Source organism: Catharus ustulatus, chromosome 8, assembly GCF_009819885.2.
Source record: "Catharus ustulatus isolate bCatUst1 chromosome 8, bCatUst1.pri.v2, whole genome shotgun sequence".
Lineage (NCBI taxonomy): Eukaryota > Metazoa > Chordata > Aves > Passeriformes > Turdidae > Catharus > Catharus ustulatus.
The window spans coordinates 18,312,371-18,327,551 of NC_046228.1; the positions used below are offsets into that span (position 1 = coordinate 18,312,371).

Below are 15,181 nucleotides of genomic sequence, written 5' to 3' on the forward strand. Positions count from 1 at the left end.
TCACTGTCCTAAATGAGAGCTGAGCACATGCTTAAACTACAGTATTCTGCACTTTTACCAGTGATGGAACAAAAAGAACAAGGATTCTCTTAAATATGTAAGTTTTGTATCCACATGAAAAAGATGCTGATGTTATAAACATGTAACACACAACATATAAACATATAATTTCAGCTAGCCCATCCTTCTTTGTTTAGAATTTATGTTGAATGTAACCAGGTGTTTCACACTGGTGTCTCCACACATAGGATGAGTATTTATTCTGTTATCAAGTTGTGCTGGAAGTCCTTCAGATCCTCCAAGCGATGGATTCCTACTGAATATGATTCCTGCAATGTGACTCTTCCTGTTGCTATTCCACTTGGACTCCAGGGACTGCTCAGCAACTACTTTAAGGAGATGTCAAGCCAACACAGACAAGTGTTACATTATATGCTTTTTTAGATTACCCTGATTTCAAAGTAATTTTAAAACCTTGCTTAACATGTCCTGTGTAAGTCACTTATTTCTTGGCTCTATGAAGAAACAGCCAGCCAGCACTGCAACACTGCTGTTTTAAATTGCTATGGACAACTTTTGCATTCTGTGTAATAACATATTCATTATTAGGAATATCTGTTGGGACTGTAGCAAGGATATAGCAGCCTTTGCCCTATCCAAAGGGCAACTATAAAGATCTAAGATTCTGTTGGTGTTGGTGGAAGACTAGCTGTCCCTCATCTATTGTTGTGCGCTGTTGGCTGCTGGACTGCAGACCAGTGTTTACTCCAGTAGTTTTGCTTTTGCATGGAAGGACTCAATTTGGTGACCTTTGGTTGCTTGAACAATGTAGAACCATTTCCAGTCATTACTCCAGCCCATGAGTTTATCACTAGACATCTTAAATCAAGAAATTGACAGAAGAAATAGGATGCCTTTAAATCCTGGTTCTCTTCAAAGGAAGAGTGCACTAATAATTTGATGGAATATTCATTTTTTTCCAGCAATATGAACAGATATAGATAGAATCAGTATTTCATTCTATATCCAGAGAAAAAGGAATGCAATACTAAGCCAGGTGAAACAACTGTGTGTACGTTGTGGTACACACATACATTTCATCTTTCCCTAATCCTTTACATTGATTAACTATCTTCTCATTCTTACCAAGGATCTGAAATATGGGATGTCCTGCTGGTTTCAGTGGGGTTAAATCAGATCTTTAAATTTAAAAAACCCTCTGTACAGTTTATTTTTCTTGTAAAAAGTGTTTCTGTTCATTTGGGTGGATTTGAGCAGAAATCTGCTGTTCAAGTTGTAAGATTGTATTTGTTTCCCTAGTAGTACTTCTAGTCCTTATCTAGAAGGTGACATATGGAAGTGATTAGAAGTGCATCAGAAGAGTAACTTGTAAACATAAGAAACTAAAACAATCTAACTAAATTGTACATATTTTTAAAACTTATTTGGTTTCTTCAAAAGAGAAAATATTAAGTTAAAACCAGAAAATGAAATACCTATTTACTTGATTACCTATTATGAATTAGAGGTTTATAATTCAGAAAGAATGGGGTATTAAGTAAAAATTTAAATTATGGCTTTTAGAAAAAAACACTGTAATATAATTATAATTAAGGCCAAGGCCCATTTTTTTTGTTCTGCCTTCCAATAGTCTGGAGGGAGGAAAATATAGATATGCAATTATGTGAGCCAGATGCTAATTTCAAACATACTAATAAAATTCCAGAGCAATGCTAAATAAATCTTGGAGTAACCCTGGCTTTATATTGATATAAATATATACAGAAATCAATGTTTTGTCTTAAATTCACTGAATTTGCTCCTTCCTCAAAGCATTGTTCTCCGTATATTCTGCATTTATAATCTTTGCATAACATACAAAGGACTGTTTGTACAATTTTGTCAAATGTCCACAGCCAATTTTTTTTCATAACTTTGTTACCTTCATTTGATATTTGGCCTTTGACTTTAATTACTGCACACATACTACTAGGCAATCAATGCATTACACTGCAATGAATGCACAATTCACCTTTTGTACCACTTAATAAGCTTCCTGGTGAAAATATTTCTGTACATTATGCAAAGGTGTGTTTTCTGTGGCTTAGAACAAGTTTTCTGGACTTAGAAGACAATCCTCATAAGGTCATTATTTGTGCATCATCTTTGCAGATGTTTGACAGATGTGTTTGCTGTTTGACATAAGTTTTTCCTGTTTTATAGCAATATTAAAAAGATTTCTGAAAACAATCTGCCTAATTTCAATTTCTTCTTATAAAAAAACAGCTACAATACCTAACTATTAACCGATACAACTTCTGGGGAAAGTATTTTATTCATTGGGGTTTATCTTTAAACTTCCTCAGATTTTGTGATAATGTGTAGTGGAATGTGCCCACATCCAGCAGCTAACAAGCATTTCCCCACACACAGCACAACTGAGTGTCCCACTTCTGTGGTCTCTGTTCATGCAAAACTGGAGATCAAGGCTTACTGATAAGAATTCATTTGGAACAAAAGATAATCCAATCTTTAAAGAGTTCACACTACTTAACAAGTCAGGATAAACCGAAAACCAAGGAAAATCTCTTGTCCCATAACATTGATATGGAAGTGAGGCAGTGGTCGGTGATTTGTCCAATGTCTACAGAGTTTTGGAAAACTTGGGAACTAAGCACAGATGATAATATCTCTGATTCTTTGCCTATACACAAAACTATCTTTCCTCAGTCAGAAAAGAGGACCATACTGCTCTGGATGATTTCTGATGAGCTATTATTTAGCATATAAAGTGCTCTGACTGGAATTTGCGCACATCCTAATATGCAAGAGATGTGTTATGGCAGAGAAGCTCAGTCTGTGCCTATGCTCAACTCTTCAACCACCTAGTTTCCCAATCAGGACAAACTGCAGTGCAAATGTGAACAAAAAGGGCCCTTTTACTGAAGACAGTGCCTGCCATAACCAAGCACACCAAAGAAGTAAACATACACTACTCCTCAGATTCACACTGCAGCACAAAACCTTGTCAGCCTTACTGTGTTCAGACAGTAGCTCTGTCCACAGAACAGCACAACTTGTAATCTTATTTTGGAGAAGTAACTGTTTTACCAGCACTGGGATTGCTGTTAAGCTTTCTTATAGCTACCATTTAATCTCAATTTAAAAGCAAGTACAGCAAGGACAACCACAGCAGAGCTGTAAGGGGTGTGCGGGGGAAAACATGTGTCCACATTTCTCTATTAACATCTTCACTGAGTTCCAGAGACTCAGAACTGCTTCATGCTGACATCTCGGTGCATTCTAGTATCCCATTTGCAACGGAAAAGATACCTAAAAGTGTCCACACATGACAAAATGGCTGTTACTCTCTACAAGAGCATTGTCAGGTTTAAATAATTGACTTTAAAAAGTAGCAACTTGTCCTAATATAATCATGTTTCCTTTAAATTTCCTTTAAAAGCCGGAGAGATGAGCCAGTAATTTTTTCAGTCTTTTCAGCTGAAGTTCATGGCCTCACTGGACAACAGGCCCTTCTGTGACAGAACTAATACAGCAACTGCAGGGCCCGTCCTGAAAAAGAGCAGCAATCGCTGCCATCTAGGGGCAAATCGTGATGCCACAGGGCTGATCACAGCCGGTGGCTCCTGTCCTTGGCACAGACCCGCTCCATGTCTCTTAGTGCAGAACAAACTCAGACAGGTAAATGTGACAGAGAGCTCGTGGGCACATCCCACTTACTGACTGACATCATGCCCCTGTGACTTCTTGCCTATACCAACAAGTGCAGCAAGAAGCTCTCACAGGAACTTCCTTTCTATGGGATAACAGAATACTGAATGAAATTATTTTCTCGTGAAAACATAATACGATCACTCAAATGAGCAAAATGGGGCACCCTTTCCACGAGAGGCTTGGAACGGTGTGCTGCACCCACACTGGATGCTTGTTTGGTGCTGCACAAGTCAGAGCTCCCAGCATCTGAAGGGATGTAAGTTTATCTACACTATTCTCTCTTCCTTTAGAGTGAGCAGTAATAAATAGTACTTTAAATGATACTTTGCATAATCTGTGTGTTTTAATTATTGGAATTACATAGGAACAGCAACTCCAGCTGCAAAACACTCCATTACTAGTGAAGGACAATGGTATTTCTCACAGTTATTAAATCACAAAACTGGACTCAACGTGAAGATTACCTACCTACTGCTTGCAAAGCTGACTAAATATTATTATAATACTACAAAAACCAGAAGTCAGTTGAGCTCTTTACACAGAAAAGAGAGCTCATCCTTGCAGGCTAAGCAGACTGAGAGTTAGAGTCCACTCTCAGCTGAATCTTTTAAATGTCCAGTAATGTGTGTGATGGAAGGGCACAGCATTTATAAAGATGTGTCTAACACTTAAGTGTGGTTTGCACATAATCTTGCACAGGTATAAACTTTATATATATATATATAAAAATATATACATATTTAATTTATAGATATAAACTTTGTAGGTTTAGAATTAAGCTTGTGAAACCTCAAAAGTATTCTGTATTGCCATACTGATACAATCAGTTTTGTTTTGGTCACTTACTTTGTGCACACCAGGAATAGCAGCACCTTGTACTTCATTCCTGCTTCTCCAGGCCCAGTAGCATGGAATAACTAACACTAGATCCCAGAACCACAACTCAGAATAGCTGAGATTGCAAGGAAGCTCTGGGAACCATTCAGTCTAAACCCTCCAACTCCCTGCAGAGTCACCTTGAGCTCAGGACTCTATTCACGTGGGTTTTGGGTATCTCCAGGATGGACACTCCTTGACATGTCTAGGCAACCTGTTCTGCTATTTGACCATCCTCAGAGTAAAAGTTTTTTTCTGATGTTTAAACAAAAGTTCCTGGATTTTAGTTTGTGCCCATAGCATATTGTCGTGTTTTTGGATACCACTAAGAGGAATCTGTTTCTGCTTCTTTACCTCTTTACTCCCTCCCATTTAGGAATTTGTGCATATTGTTAAGATCCCCCAGATCATTCTCTTCTCCATGATAAACAGACCAAACTCTCTCAGCTTCTCCCTACACAACAGACATTTCTTAATTCCAATTTCTTAATCATCACAGTGGCCTTAATATGGAAGTACTGATTTAGAGAGATTATAAGATTCCATCCAACAGCTACATCTAACTGCCTATTGAAATTATGAGGTAGAGTTTTTTGGTGCTTATTGACAAGTGATGGTTGCTGTTTTAATACCACTTAAGTACTAATCAAGGCCTGAGAAAACAATATGGGAGATTAATAAAAGATACAGAGTATGGAGCATATCTTGGATGTCAGTCTGAAATATCTGCCAGAGATCATCTCTACTTTTTTACATATTCTTAACTGTTCAGTGTCCTCCCATATGAAGTAGGTGGCTACTCAGAATTCACTGCCTTTTCTGCACAGCACCAGTTACACATTCATGCCTGAGGGACAGTGAACTTTTTGCAATCCTGTTCTGAATTATACAGCTATTTAGCTTTCTCATTAAACCATTCAAAAACAAAACCCCAAAAAGCAGTTAAAATGCCTGAGAGCAGTACACCCCCAGCCAGGCGACAGACACAATGGGGACTATACAGTAGCTGTCCAGCACCCCAGCTCATTACACAACCTAGCAATTAACTGAGGTTGCCTGTGCTCCCTCCCCTCCCTGCATTTGTTCTCTTGAGAGATGACAATCCCTTCTTCTCCTTCCTGTTCAACACTCTTGGAAAGACATGCCAATGGCTGTAGGCTTTCCTTTCCCATCCAACTGCTGTAAAAAGCTTCTAACTGCTTCCATTACCACTTCACTTCATGGTTGAAGCAGATTTATTCCAGGCAAAGCACCAGCTGCAGTACCTCTTGGCTCATTCAGTACACCTACCAATAGTTCCCAAGGCAGAAACAACATGCTGTGAGCTTGTTTAATGCCAGCACCTTTGGATAAGTGACAAGGACACTATGAGAAATAATGAACATTAGGGAAATGTAGCTATAGCAACACAAGTATTCACAATGCAAATCCCCACCATGAGTGCAAGGAAATTGCTGTTATTGTATTTGTAAAAGTGCTGATAAAGCAGGAGCTTGGGCTACAACATCAGGAGAAAGCATGCCTGGCCTGCAGTCTTGCTACAAATGGTGACACATCCAAAAGCACCCTTACAGCAGACAGAAACTTAGCTCACACACTTTCAGAAATTCTGGATGAAACAACAGATCCAAATCTGAGTCTTTGTAAGAAAATCCCAAACTTCCCCCAGCTCTTTATTTTACTCCCCCAGATTTTACTGCAGGTTTATCACCATATCATCAAAGGAACCATCCTGATGACACTCTCATGCGATCAGGTTCAGCAGAAACTGAACCTTAGTCTCTCATTAACCTATGCTGCTTTCACCCTTTTTTATCCACTGAAAGTAGGCAAAATTTGTAGTTGAGTATTCAACAGCAACACAGACAATGCTTTCTGGCTTTTTTTTTTTTAATCCTAAGCTGAAACAATTGAATAGCTCTTATGAAGAAATTTGACTTTCACTTGATATAAGAAATAAGATGTTAGTTTATTAAACTTGGAATAGCACTACACATATTCTTGAAGAACTCCTGGGTTCCTCTCATCATCATATCTATAATTGACTTTAAGACAGGTTCCTTAACAGTATCATACCCCATTTTCTTTGTCTACTACTTTTTTTTTTCCTTAAAGACGATGCATGAGTCACAGGTAATGCTTGGGAAGTGTCAGGTGAGTAAAAGACAACACAAGACATGAAATATTCTTCATGCTTGCATTTTTCAGTTGTCACACATTTCCCTTCATCTCTGTGTGTGAGTTAGGACACATGTAGCATATATCTATCTCTATTATTAGGAAATTAGCACTGAAACATAAAGGGAAAAATTTCACTAAGGGAAAGAGTAGGATTCTGATAAGGTATTACTTGGAAACTGAGTAGCAACAAAGTGGAATTTCCCAGTTAGAAATTCTGCTAGTATCACCTAACTAGAGTCACTTAGCATGGACTCAGCATCATTCGTTTTGCTTGACAGCAATTTTAGATCAAAAGACCTAAAACTGTTCCCATAGACAGAATCCAGACAAAGTCTGGAATGCCAGCAGCACTGGGATGACCACACCTCTCCGCTCAATACAAATACCCAACTCCTTCAGAGCAACATTGCTCCAGGCAAGAACTCTCCTTCCAGAGCACTCCATGCCAGCTCCTGCTGAGATTTTCAATGACATAGAGATTTCTCCACCTATTCCTCCTCTCATCAACATTCACTTAGATTCCTTGCTAAGAGCTGGGTTGCTGCTGGGTTATACTGTTCTGCTAGACTTTGTCAGTGCCTCAAAAGGTTCAATTATCCTAGGAGTCCTCTTGAGATTTACACAACACTGCCACTGCTTCGAGCTCTTCCAAAGCATCTGATGAAACACAGTTACTTCCTTGGAGTTCTGAGATTAAACTCAGATTGAACTTGGAACACAAAAAAGTATGTTAAAAATATCAAATCAATAAAACATCTTTTTCCTTCTCCTTTGTCAACAGCTCTCCCCTCTTAGTAGTTCCATTAAAAGGGCAAAAGGTCACTTCTGATATGGACCTTGACTCCCAGTTTTTTGCAAAGTGTTTGAGGAATTCAAAGAGCAGCTAGGCTACCTCCAGGTGTTCAGGACTTCACTGATCAATGGCCTGTAGACAGTTGAAGTGATTACAGCCTTGGACAGGAAAGAAGAACTGTTCTCAAAAAACTGCTGCTCTCTGTAGCTTCAGTCCAACTTGCCTCAAAATCATTACCTGGCACAGATGGGGATAATGTGCCATTACTCCCAGGTCTATATCCGCATGGAGGAGCTATGTCCTCTCCGTAGCTGTCAGCCAGAGGGTTTACACATGTTCATTTCCCTTCACAGTTTCCCTCAAATATGCCAGCACTTCTCTTTCTCTCTGGTTGTTCCTTGAACACTGATTGGGATGTGAGTGATCTGCTCTTAACTCTCAGTTACTTCTATAATGGCTGAGGGCACCAAGTCTGTATATTGCTATTGTCTTAACTTCTGGAAGAGGCAGAATATATTCTCTCCAAATTTACCTCATGTGACAAACACACATGATGTGTACTGGTATGTGAGGAAGCTGACAAGACTGGGAAGAGCATCTGCATTACTGAGGATGCATTTACCTGCCATGGGAACAGGCTGATAATGGCTACAGATTGCCAACAAATTATTCAGGAAATGGGCTAGCCTGAAGAATTTCCACCTTTCTTTAACTTTCTGTAGTAATGTTGCTTTTTTCTTTGTTCTCACCTTCTGCTAAATCACAGAATAATCTATACTAAAATCAGACATCAGTTCAGTCCTCAAGACACAGTAATATGAGTGTTTGCATATGAGTGCATGTATGTGACCCTGCTTTCTAAAGTACACAAACAAAAATATTCAATCAAGTATCCTTTCACAGCTAGTAGAGACTTTACAAGCGTGGGTTTTATCTTCATTCTTGTCTGGTCAGGAGAATTTTTCTGATCCAAAAGATGTCATGTGTTTAGCATACTGTTGAACAAGGCTTTTTGTGCATGGACTTAACAGTTTACCATTGTGTCAATAAGAGATCCATGAACTCCTCATTATCAGCAGAACTGCATCCAGCTCCAGTGCTGGTCAGGGAAGTGAAAATAATGGTCTTACTTTAAATAATGGTCAAACTCTAAACTCCAAAAATTTCATATAATCTACCAGGTCAAAGGCCTAAAGACTACCCAGCCAGCTTTAGGTTTGTGTTCTGTGCTCACTATACCTGTGCAAACACCCACTCACCAGACCAGCTTCCAGCAAGGGCCATCTGTGTGTAGCTCTGTGCTTGCATGAACACCAGGCAAGGGCTTGCACAGTCCTGGCAGGATGGGTGCTGACAGTGGCCTGTCAGAGGGGGAAATCACCCAGTGAGAATATGTGTGATGGACCAACTGGAGTGAATTAGGTCACCTCATGCTGTCAGAAACAATAGGGACAGAGCTCATACAACGGCAAACAGCCTCATATATGAGCATCTGTGGAGAATTGGTTCTGCTAAAAAGGTTATCAGCAATGATACTACACATCGTGATGTCACTGCAGAGATGAACTGGCATGTGAAGGGAGGTAGAGGTCTGAACAGCTCAAGGCACACAGATGGAATCCCTAGAATAAAAGATTTTTCTTCTAAGTAGCTAAGAGGGCATCTGCTTTGGACTTGATAGGCTAAAAATCCTCCCTGCTTTGTCCTCTAACCTAAATCTTTCTTACCAAAGAATGAGGAGATAAATAAGCTGCAGCAATAGGCTGCAATTGTTTAAAACTTACCAGTGGCTTCAAGGTCCTATTCAGCAGCCTTCAATGCGGGTCCACAATCTAGACTCTCAGTTGCAGCTAGATCTATGGTGTAGCCTTCACAATCTCTCCTGAAAACTTTGACCATCATTTTACTGATTCCCTCCTAAATTCATTCTTTCCCTTTAGAAATCCTAAAAAGGGAGGAAGAAGAAAAGGAGATTGATTAATAACCTATTGATTCAGAGTTTCTCTATCAAAGACCTCACAAAACCTCTGGAAAATGCAGAGAATTCTCTGTTTTTCAGGGGACATACTGAAATATCTAAGACACTGGGAAAAATCTTTCTGGTTATTATTTGCTCGATCTTTTGAAGGAAGTTGTAGAAATGCTGTACATAGATAGATCCAAAAAGTGCACTTGCAAAAATGACAGGAAAGGCAATACCGCTTATGTTTATGGCACTGAAAAGATGCAGAAATAAAGGGAAAACCCATTCACATACATATTCACGCAGATCAAATGGGATCATTAATTTGAACTTCATGCAATACCCTTCCACTTTCCTTATGAAAATTACCCTGAATGTAACTTTAACTTCACCATCTTTCCCTTCACTGAAGTTTTGTGCTCATTGCCAGACCCGCACCTCATCCTAACTCTGGAGAGACATATCTAACTGCTCACTAGTGGGTCACTGAACAAATCCACGATGGTACATTCCAGGCTAAGGTACTATATGTGCTTTTTGCAAATTTAAATGTGATGGAGACAGGTTATATCATGGGGGCCCAGGGCTGCAAGATGAGCACTTGCAACCCTCATAACTTGGGTTTTATACTGATATTCTGACCAGAGCGATAAAAAAGATGGCACTTATATTCCTGCAAAAATCCAGTGACAAATTCCTTGTATTTCAGCTCTATTATGTCCCACTAGCATTTCAAACCCTTTGATCTCTGAACTGTTCAGCATGTATCATTATAACCTCATGTTTGGATTCTGTACTCTTGTGATTCTGAGCATAAAATCAATAAATTTTTGTTGCTTGTTTTGGGGGGACCATTTCTAAAATTTGTTTTTATAAATTATTTTGCAGTCATCACAAAAGGCTTGTGATCCTTCCAGTTCCCACCAGATGTCACCAAGCTCTCAAGGATCTCTAGAGTTAGGGCAGCAGGAGCCTCTTGCCTGGGTGCCAATCACATACATTGCCTTTCCCTTTTCAAGAGAACAGGGTAAGGAGCTGAGGACAGTCTTTCCTTGTCAGTGCATGAAACGCTGCTGAATCACCACCAGGCCAAAGCTGTTACGATCTCACTGCTGTTGAACAGTTTTATCTCAAAGAAGTCAATCTCTTTTCACTTACTACCAGGGAATAACACCATCACAGTTCTGCTCTTCTCCACCTGAAACATGTGCCAGGGCAGGAAGCAGATACAATAACAGGCACAAGAAGCAAACTTGTGTTACTGCCTTCCAGGCTACATATTCAGATGAAGTGGCCTGCTTGAGACTGTACAGGGAGTACTGAACTAAACTGGGCACTGAAGCCAGCTTTCCATACCCATTTTGAAAAACATTTGCCAGTAAGCATTTTGTTTTTCTAGGCAGTGGTTCTCTTCTGAGTTTTACTGAGTGCCGAGCATTGTGGTGTCCTGCACAGTATAAATGCCTGAGGTCTCACTACTCAAATATGTCTGTTCCCCAAGAATGAGCTAGCTTGCCAAGAGCCTCTCCTCAATGCATCACAATTGGCAGAATAACACTCTCAAGGCTCTGCCATCGGGGGAATGTTCAGACTCAAAGAGATTAGATGCACACACTAAGTAAGATGAATAGAAATTGACAAATATCCAAGATGTATTTTTGAGAATGAAGAGGCTGAGCTGAAAATGAATGGATTTTAATGAAAGAAGGAAAAGAAATTCACCATGAATTGCAGACATTTATTGTCCTGAAAGGACATTGTTCCCCATGGCCCCAGAACAAACATGAACGGAACACATTTCATGAGGTATTGTACTGGTTTGACTATGGCAGCTTGGTCTTGGATAGAACTTTTCATGGAGGGCTTCAAATAATTTCACTTCTGAGAGCATTATTTATGGTTTTTTTACGGACACAGAAGTACACATTGGGACAAAATTATTTGGCCTTATGGTGAACAGATCCCAGAGCTGGGAAAGGGAATCCTGATCAGTATCGATGAACCTCTGCCCTAGTGCCTTATTTCTGCAACCTTGCACATGGGGAAACTTGGCAGTTGGGTTTTTTGCACCAGCTCTCACAAATGACATTGTACTGAAACAATCATTGTCCATAAGAACAGCAGAGCCCATTTGTCCTTTCTAGTTGGGAATGGCTTGCACATTGCTCCCTACAGAGTACAAAGCAGCCAAGAGCATGCAGAAGAACAAACACGTTTGGACACACACACTTCTTGGTGCCCTGACGAGCTGACAATAGTCTCAGGGTGATTCAGCTCTGGAGACAGTCTTGTGTTATTCCTGTGACTCAGCGGGTAACCCTAGTTAATCTTGTGTCTTGCCCACTGCAGCTGTCAGAGTTATGTTCTCCTCCTGGCCTATCAAAATAGCTTCCAATATCCTCATTTTAAGTTGTGAGATGTCTCTAAGAGATGTGTATATCTTTTGAGAAGTTCATGACTGCAGATGGAACACACCAACTACTCAACACACCAACTACTCACCACTTCATGACTACATGGTCCCAATTCTTATTCCTGAGAAGGAGAGGGGAAGTTCGATTCCAGCCTGGGCTTTCTCTCCACCTTTTTTTTCCCTACATCAACTCAAGTGATTTATATATATAGTTATCACAAACATCTCTTCTGGGAACTTTTTACTCAGCTGGGTCAATTACTAAAGCCAATATCATTATATTTACAATGCTTTCTTTTCTGATACAATAGTAATTTCTCTTCCTTGTCGCTTTGACAAGTACAGTAATTTCACAACCATAAGGCGCACCGGACTATAAGGTGCACCCCCCGGGAGTTGGCAAAATTCGTAGCTTTGTAGATCATATAAGGTGCACCGGACTATAGGGCGCACATTTTTTTTGCAGCGAGGCTCCACCCCCAGCTCACCCCGCGTGGTTGCTGGCCAATGCCCTGTCTCAACCTGGCAGCCATTGGCCCCCGGACCCGCCTGTATCTGGCAGGGGCAGTGCCGCGGGCCCTCTGGCCCCCCTTCACCTGGTAGCCATGGGCCCCTGGGTCTGCCTCCACTCGGCAGGGGTGGTGCCACAGGCCCCTAGGCCCGCCTCCAGCCAGCTGCAGTGGCACTGCCGGCTCCCCCCATGGCTCACAGATCACACTTCCAGTTTGGTGAATTTCACAACTTTGTACATCAGATAAGGCGCACCGGACTATAAGGCGCACTTCTGGGTTCGAGGGAAAATTTTAGTCAAAAGGGTGCGCCTTATAGTCGTGAAATTACTGTACACAGAAACAACCAACATTTTAAAGGGAAGGTAAACATTGTAATTGTCATCTAGTACAGAATCAAATTGCTTCTTTTCTCCCTCCCATCAGCATCCATTGTCATGACAAACTCTACTTAAACACATGTGACCCTGGAATTAGAAGCACAGACCTCTGCCATTTAAAGAAAATTGCTTTTCTCCTTCCCTACAGGCAGACATGAGCAGAACTGACACAATGCCTTTGCTCACACAACAGCCAGCCTTGTTCCGTTTGTGGTGAGGCCCATGCTATTGAACATCCACTACTTCTGGTACCCAATGCAGCTACACAGTAATTCTAATAAATGGCAGCTCTTTTGCAGCTGCCTGATCTGCAGTCAGCTCCATGACCACAATATTGCTATGAACTTCAAAGGCCATCTGAACATTTTGCTTTTTATTTATTTTGTAACTGATGGGAAATTTTCCACCTTTGATGCTATTGTGAGGAATTAAAGCAATAAAGCAGAAGGGTAGCAGGACTCTGACCCACTGAACACTAACTTCCAATCTGAAAGGCCCGTATTTTACTTCTGACTATTTTCTTTATCCATTTGCCTTCTCAATATTGTTCTATTTCTCATCTCTTAATTATAACTCATCATTATTTTCCCAATTAAAAAAAAAACAGATGAAGGAAAAAGAATGGGAAAAAAGAAATGCAACAATGAATTTCAAAATGTATCTGAAAAGCCAAAATTTCTTTGGTTTCCTGAAATCTAGACAAAACTGTAAAGGCCCCCAGGAACAATTCCTGTTTCCAAGCACTTCAGTAAGCAAGTTGAGCCATAGATTACTTTAATTCTTGGTTAAAAAAGATTCCTTAGAGGTCAAATTACCTTGAATGGTCCTGCTGTAATGAATTATTAATAGAGAGAAATAAATTTCTAATATCACTGTCATGTCATGTTGTCAGAAATAAGTGCACCTACCTACCATGTCTCAGGTTTAGTTACTTAGTCCTGCTATAGAGACGCAGCCCTACCTGTTGCTTGGCCCTACTGCAAAGCAGAACAGCACATGCCAGCCCAAGATAGCACACAGAAATATCAGACTCCTTAGTTGCATCAGTGGTCCTTGTTTGCCTGTGTGTACTTCCTTGACAAAGAAATGAGTCTCACAGCAGTTCACCATAGAAATCTCCTTGTAGTGAAGATTCGTGGTTTCTCTCAGTCATGTAGTCCCTTCAGGCTTAGTTGCATTCCAGTCTGGGTTTAAAAAATTGCTAATGGAAAATACTTCCACACCCAGTGACTAATTACTTTCTCTCTCAGAAGTAAAAACTTGGGTTTGTTATGAATTCACTACTCTTAATGTTAGTCTCAAGGGATAGTAGAAAGGCCTAAAAGGGACAAAGGAGATCGTGTAGTACCTATAATATTGTTCTTATGCTTTTGCCTTCTAAACCCTACTTTTAAGCAACTGATAATTAGGATTTAAAACCCAGATTTATGTTGATTCATGTCTGCAAAACTAGAGCATGAAAAATGTATCAGTGATATTCACTGAACTTCCTATAATCCCCTTACACCCCATAAGGTTCAGTACTGCTGACATCAAATGCCTGGAAATAAGAGAGCCAATTCTTCAAAAACTGGAGATTCATTTTAAAATAAGCATTCATTTTTTCTTCAGTAGCATTCCAATTGTTCAAAGTTATATGTTCTGATTTTCTTCCTCTGTCACAAGCATTTTGTCACTTTATAAGCAGATGCCTCCATGACCAAGCTTTTCAAGAGGAAAAAAGAAGAAAAAAAAAGGCAAAATACTTCTCTTTAAAGCACAGGACTTAGCGATGCTGACAATTCCTACATGGTTCCAAATGAAACAGGACATAGGCCACAAGTAGTAGGAAATTTCTTGCTGGCATCCAAAAGTTCAGAGGATATGCTTTCCTTCCTGCCCTAACACCACCAAAAAGGAAAAGAAAATAAGAACATACATACAAACTGTGATTGCGTTCCTGGAAGGAAACATATTAAGTTGGCATGCAGGAAAGGAGCCTTGGTATTCTCCAGAAGTTTCCTCAGTTTCCAATATGAGAGGCATAGGCTGTTGTACAAACTCCAATATCAACAAAGCAGTTGTGACCATCTAAAAGGCACGGTACAGCCTGGAAAGCCACATTCAGATCCACAGTTAGGGGCAACACACATTTTGAGAAACTGCTCGGATCCTTCTTATTGCCTCACTGGACTCTGAGATATTTAAGACCCAGAATTTCATGGACCTCATCTCTGTCCAGATTTTAGTTCAGCCACCTCTTTGCCACAAAAAAAATGCATAATGAGCTCTAACAGTCCCTCAGTTGCCCATCTTGTCTGAAAGAAGGTCACTCCAACTGGGGCATCTGGC

General features: G+C 40.2%; 2 protein-coding genes across 4 annotated transcripts in view; one reads left to right on the top strand and one right to left on the bottom strand.

Annotated features, from left to right (window-relative positions):
• FRMPD2 (FERM and PDZ domain containing 2) overlaps positions 1 to 1,468 on the top strand; it is a 69,890-nt gene extending 68,422 nt beyond the window's left edge. Inside the window, exon 47 of the mRNA XM_033066302.1 lies at positions 249 to 1,468. Within this exon, the coding sequence (XP_032922193.1) occupies positions 249 to 320 (72 nt within the window). The 3' untranslated portion in view covers positions 321 to 1,468. The remainder of the gene's footprint in view (positions 1 to 248) is intronic.
• MAPK8 (mitogen-activated protein kinase 8) overlaps positions 1 to 15,181 on the bottom strand; it is a 179,974-nt gene that overhangs the window by 121,929 nt on the left and 42,864 nt on the right. For 2 of the 3 annotated variants that reach the window (XM_033066307.2, XM_033066306.2), the window contains one exon: positions 9,370 to 9,530. The exons of the other annotated variant lie outside the window; for it this stretch is intronic. The gene's annotated coding sequence lies outside the window, so the exon portion shown is untranslated. The remainder of the gene's footprint in view (positions 1 to 9,369; positions 9,531 to 15,181) is intronic. 3 annotated transcript variants of the gene reach the window in all.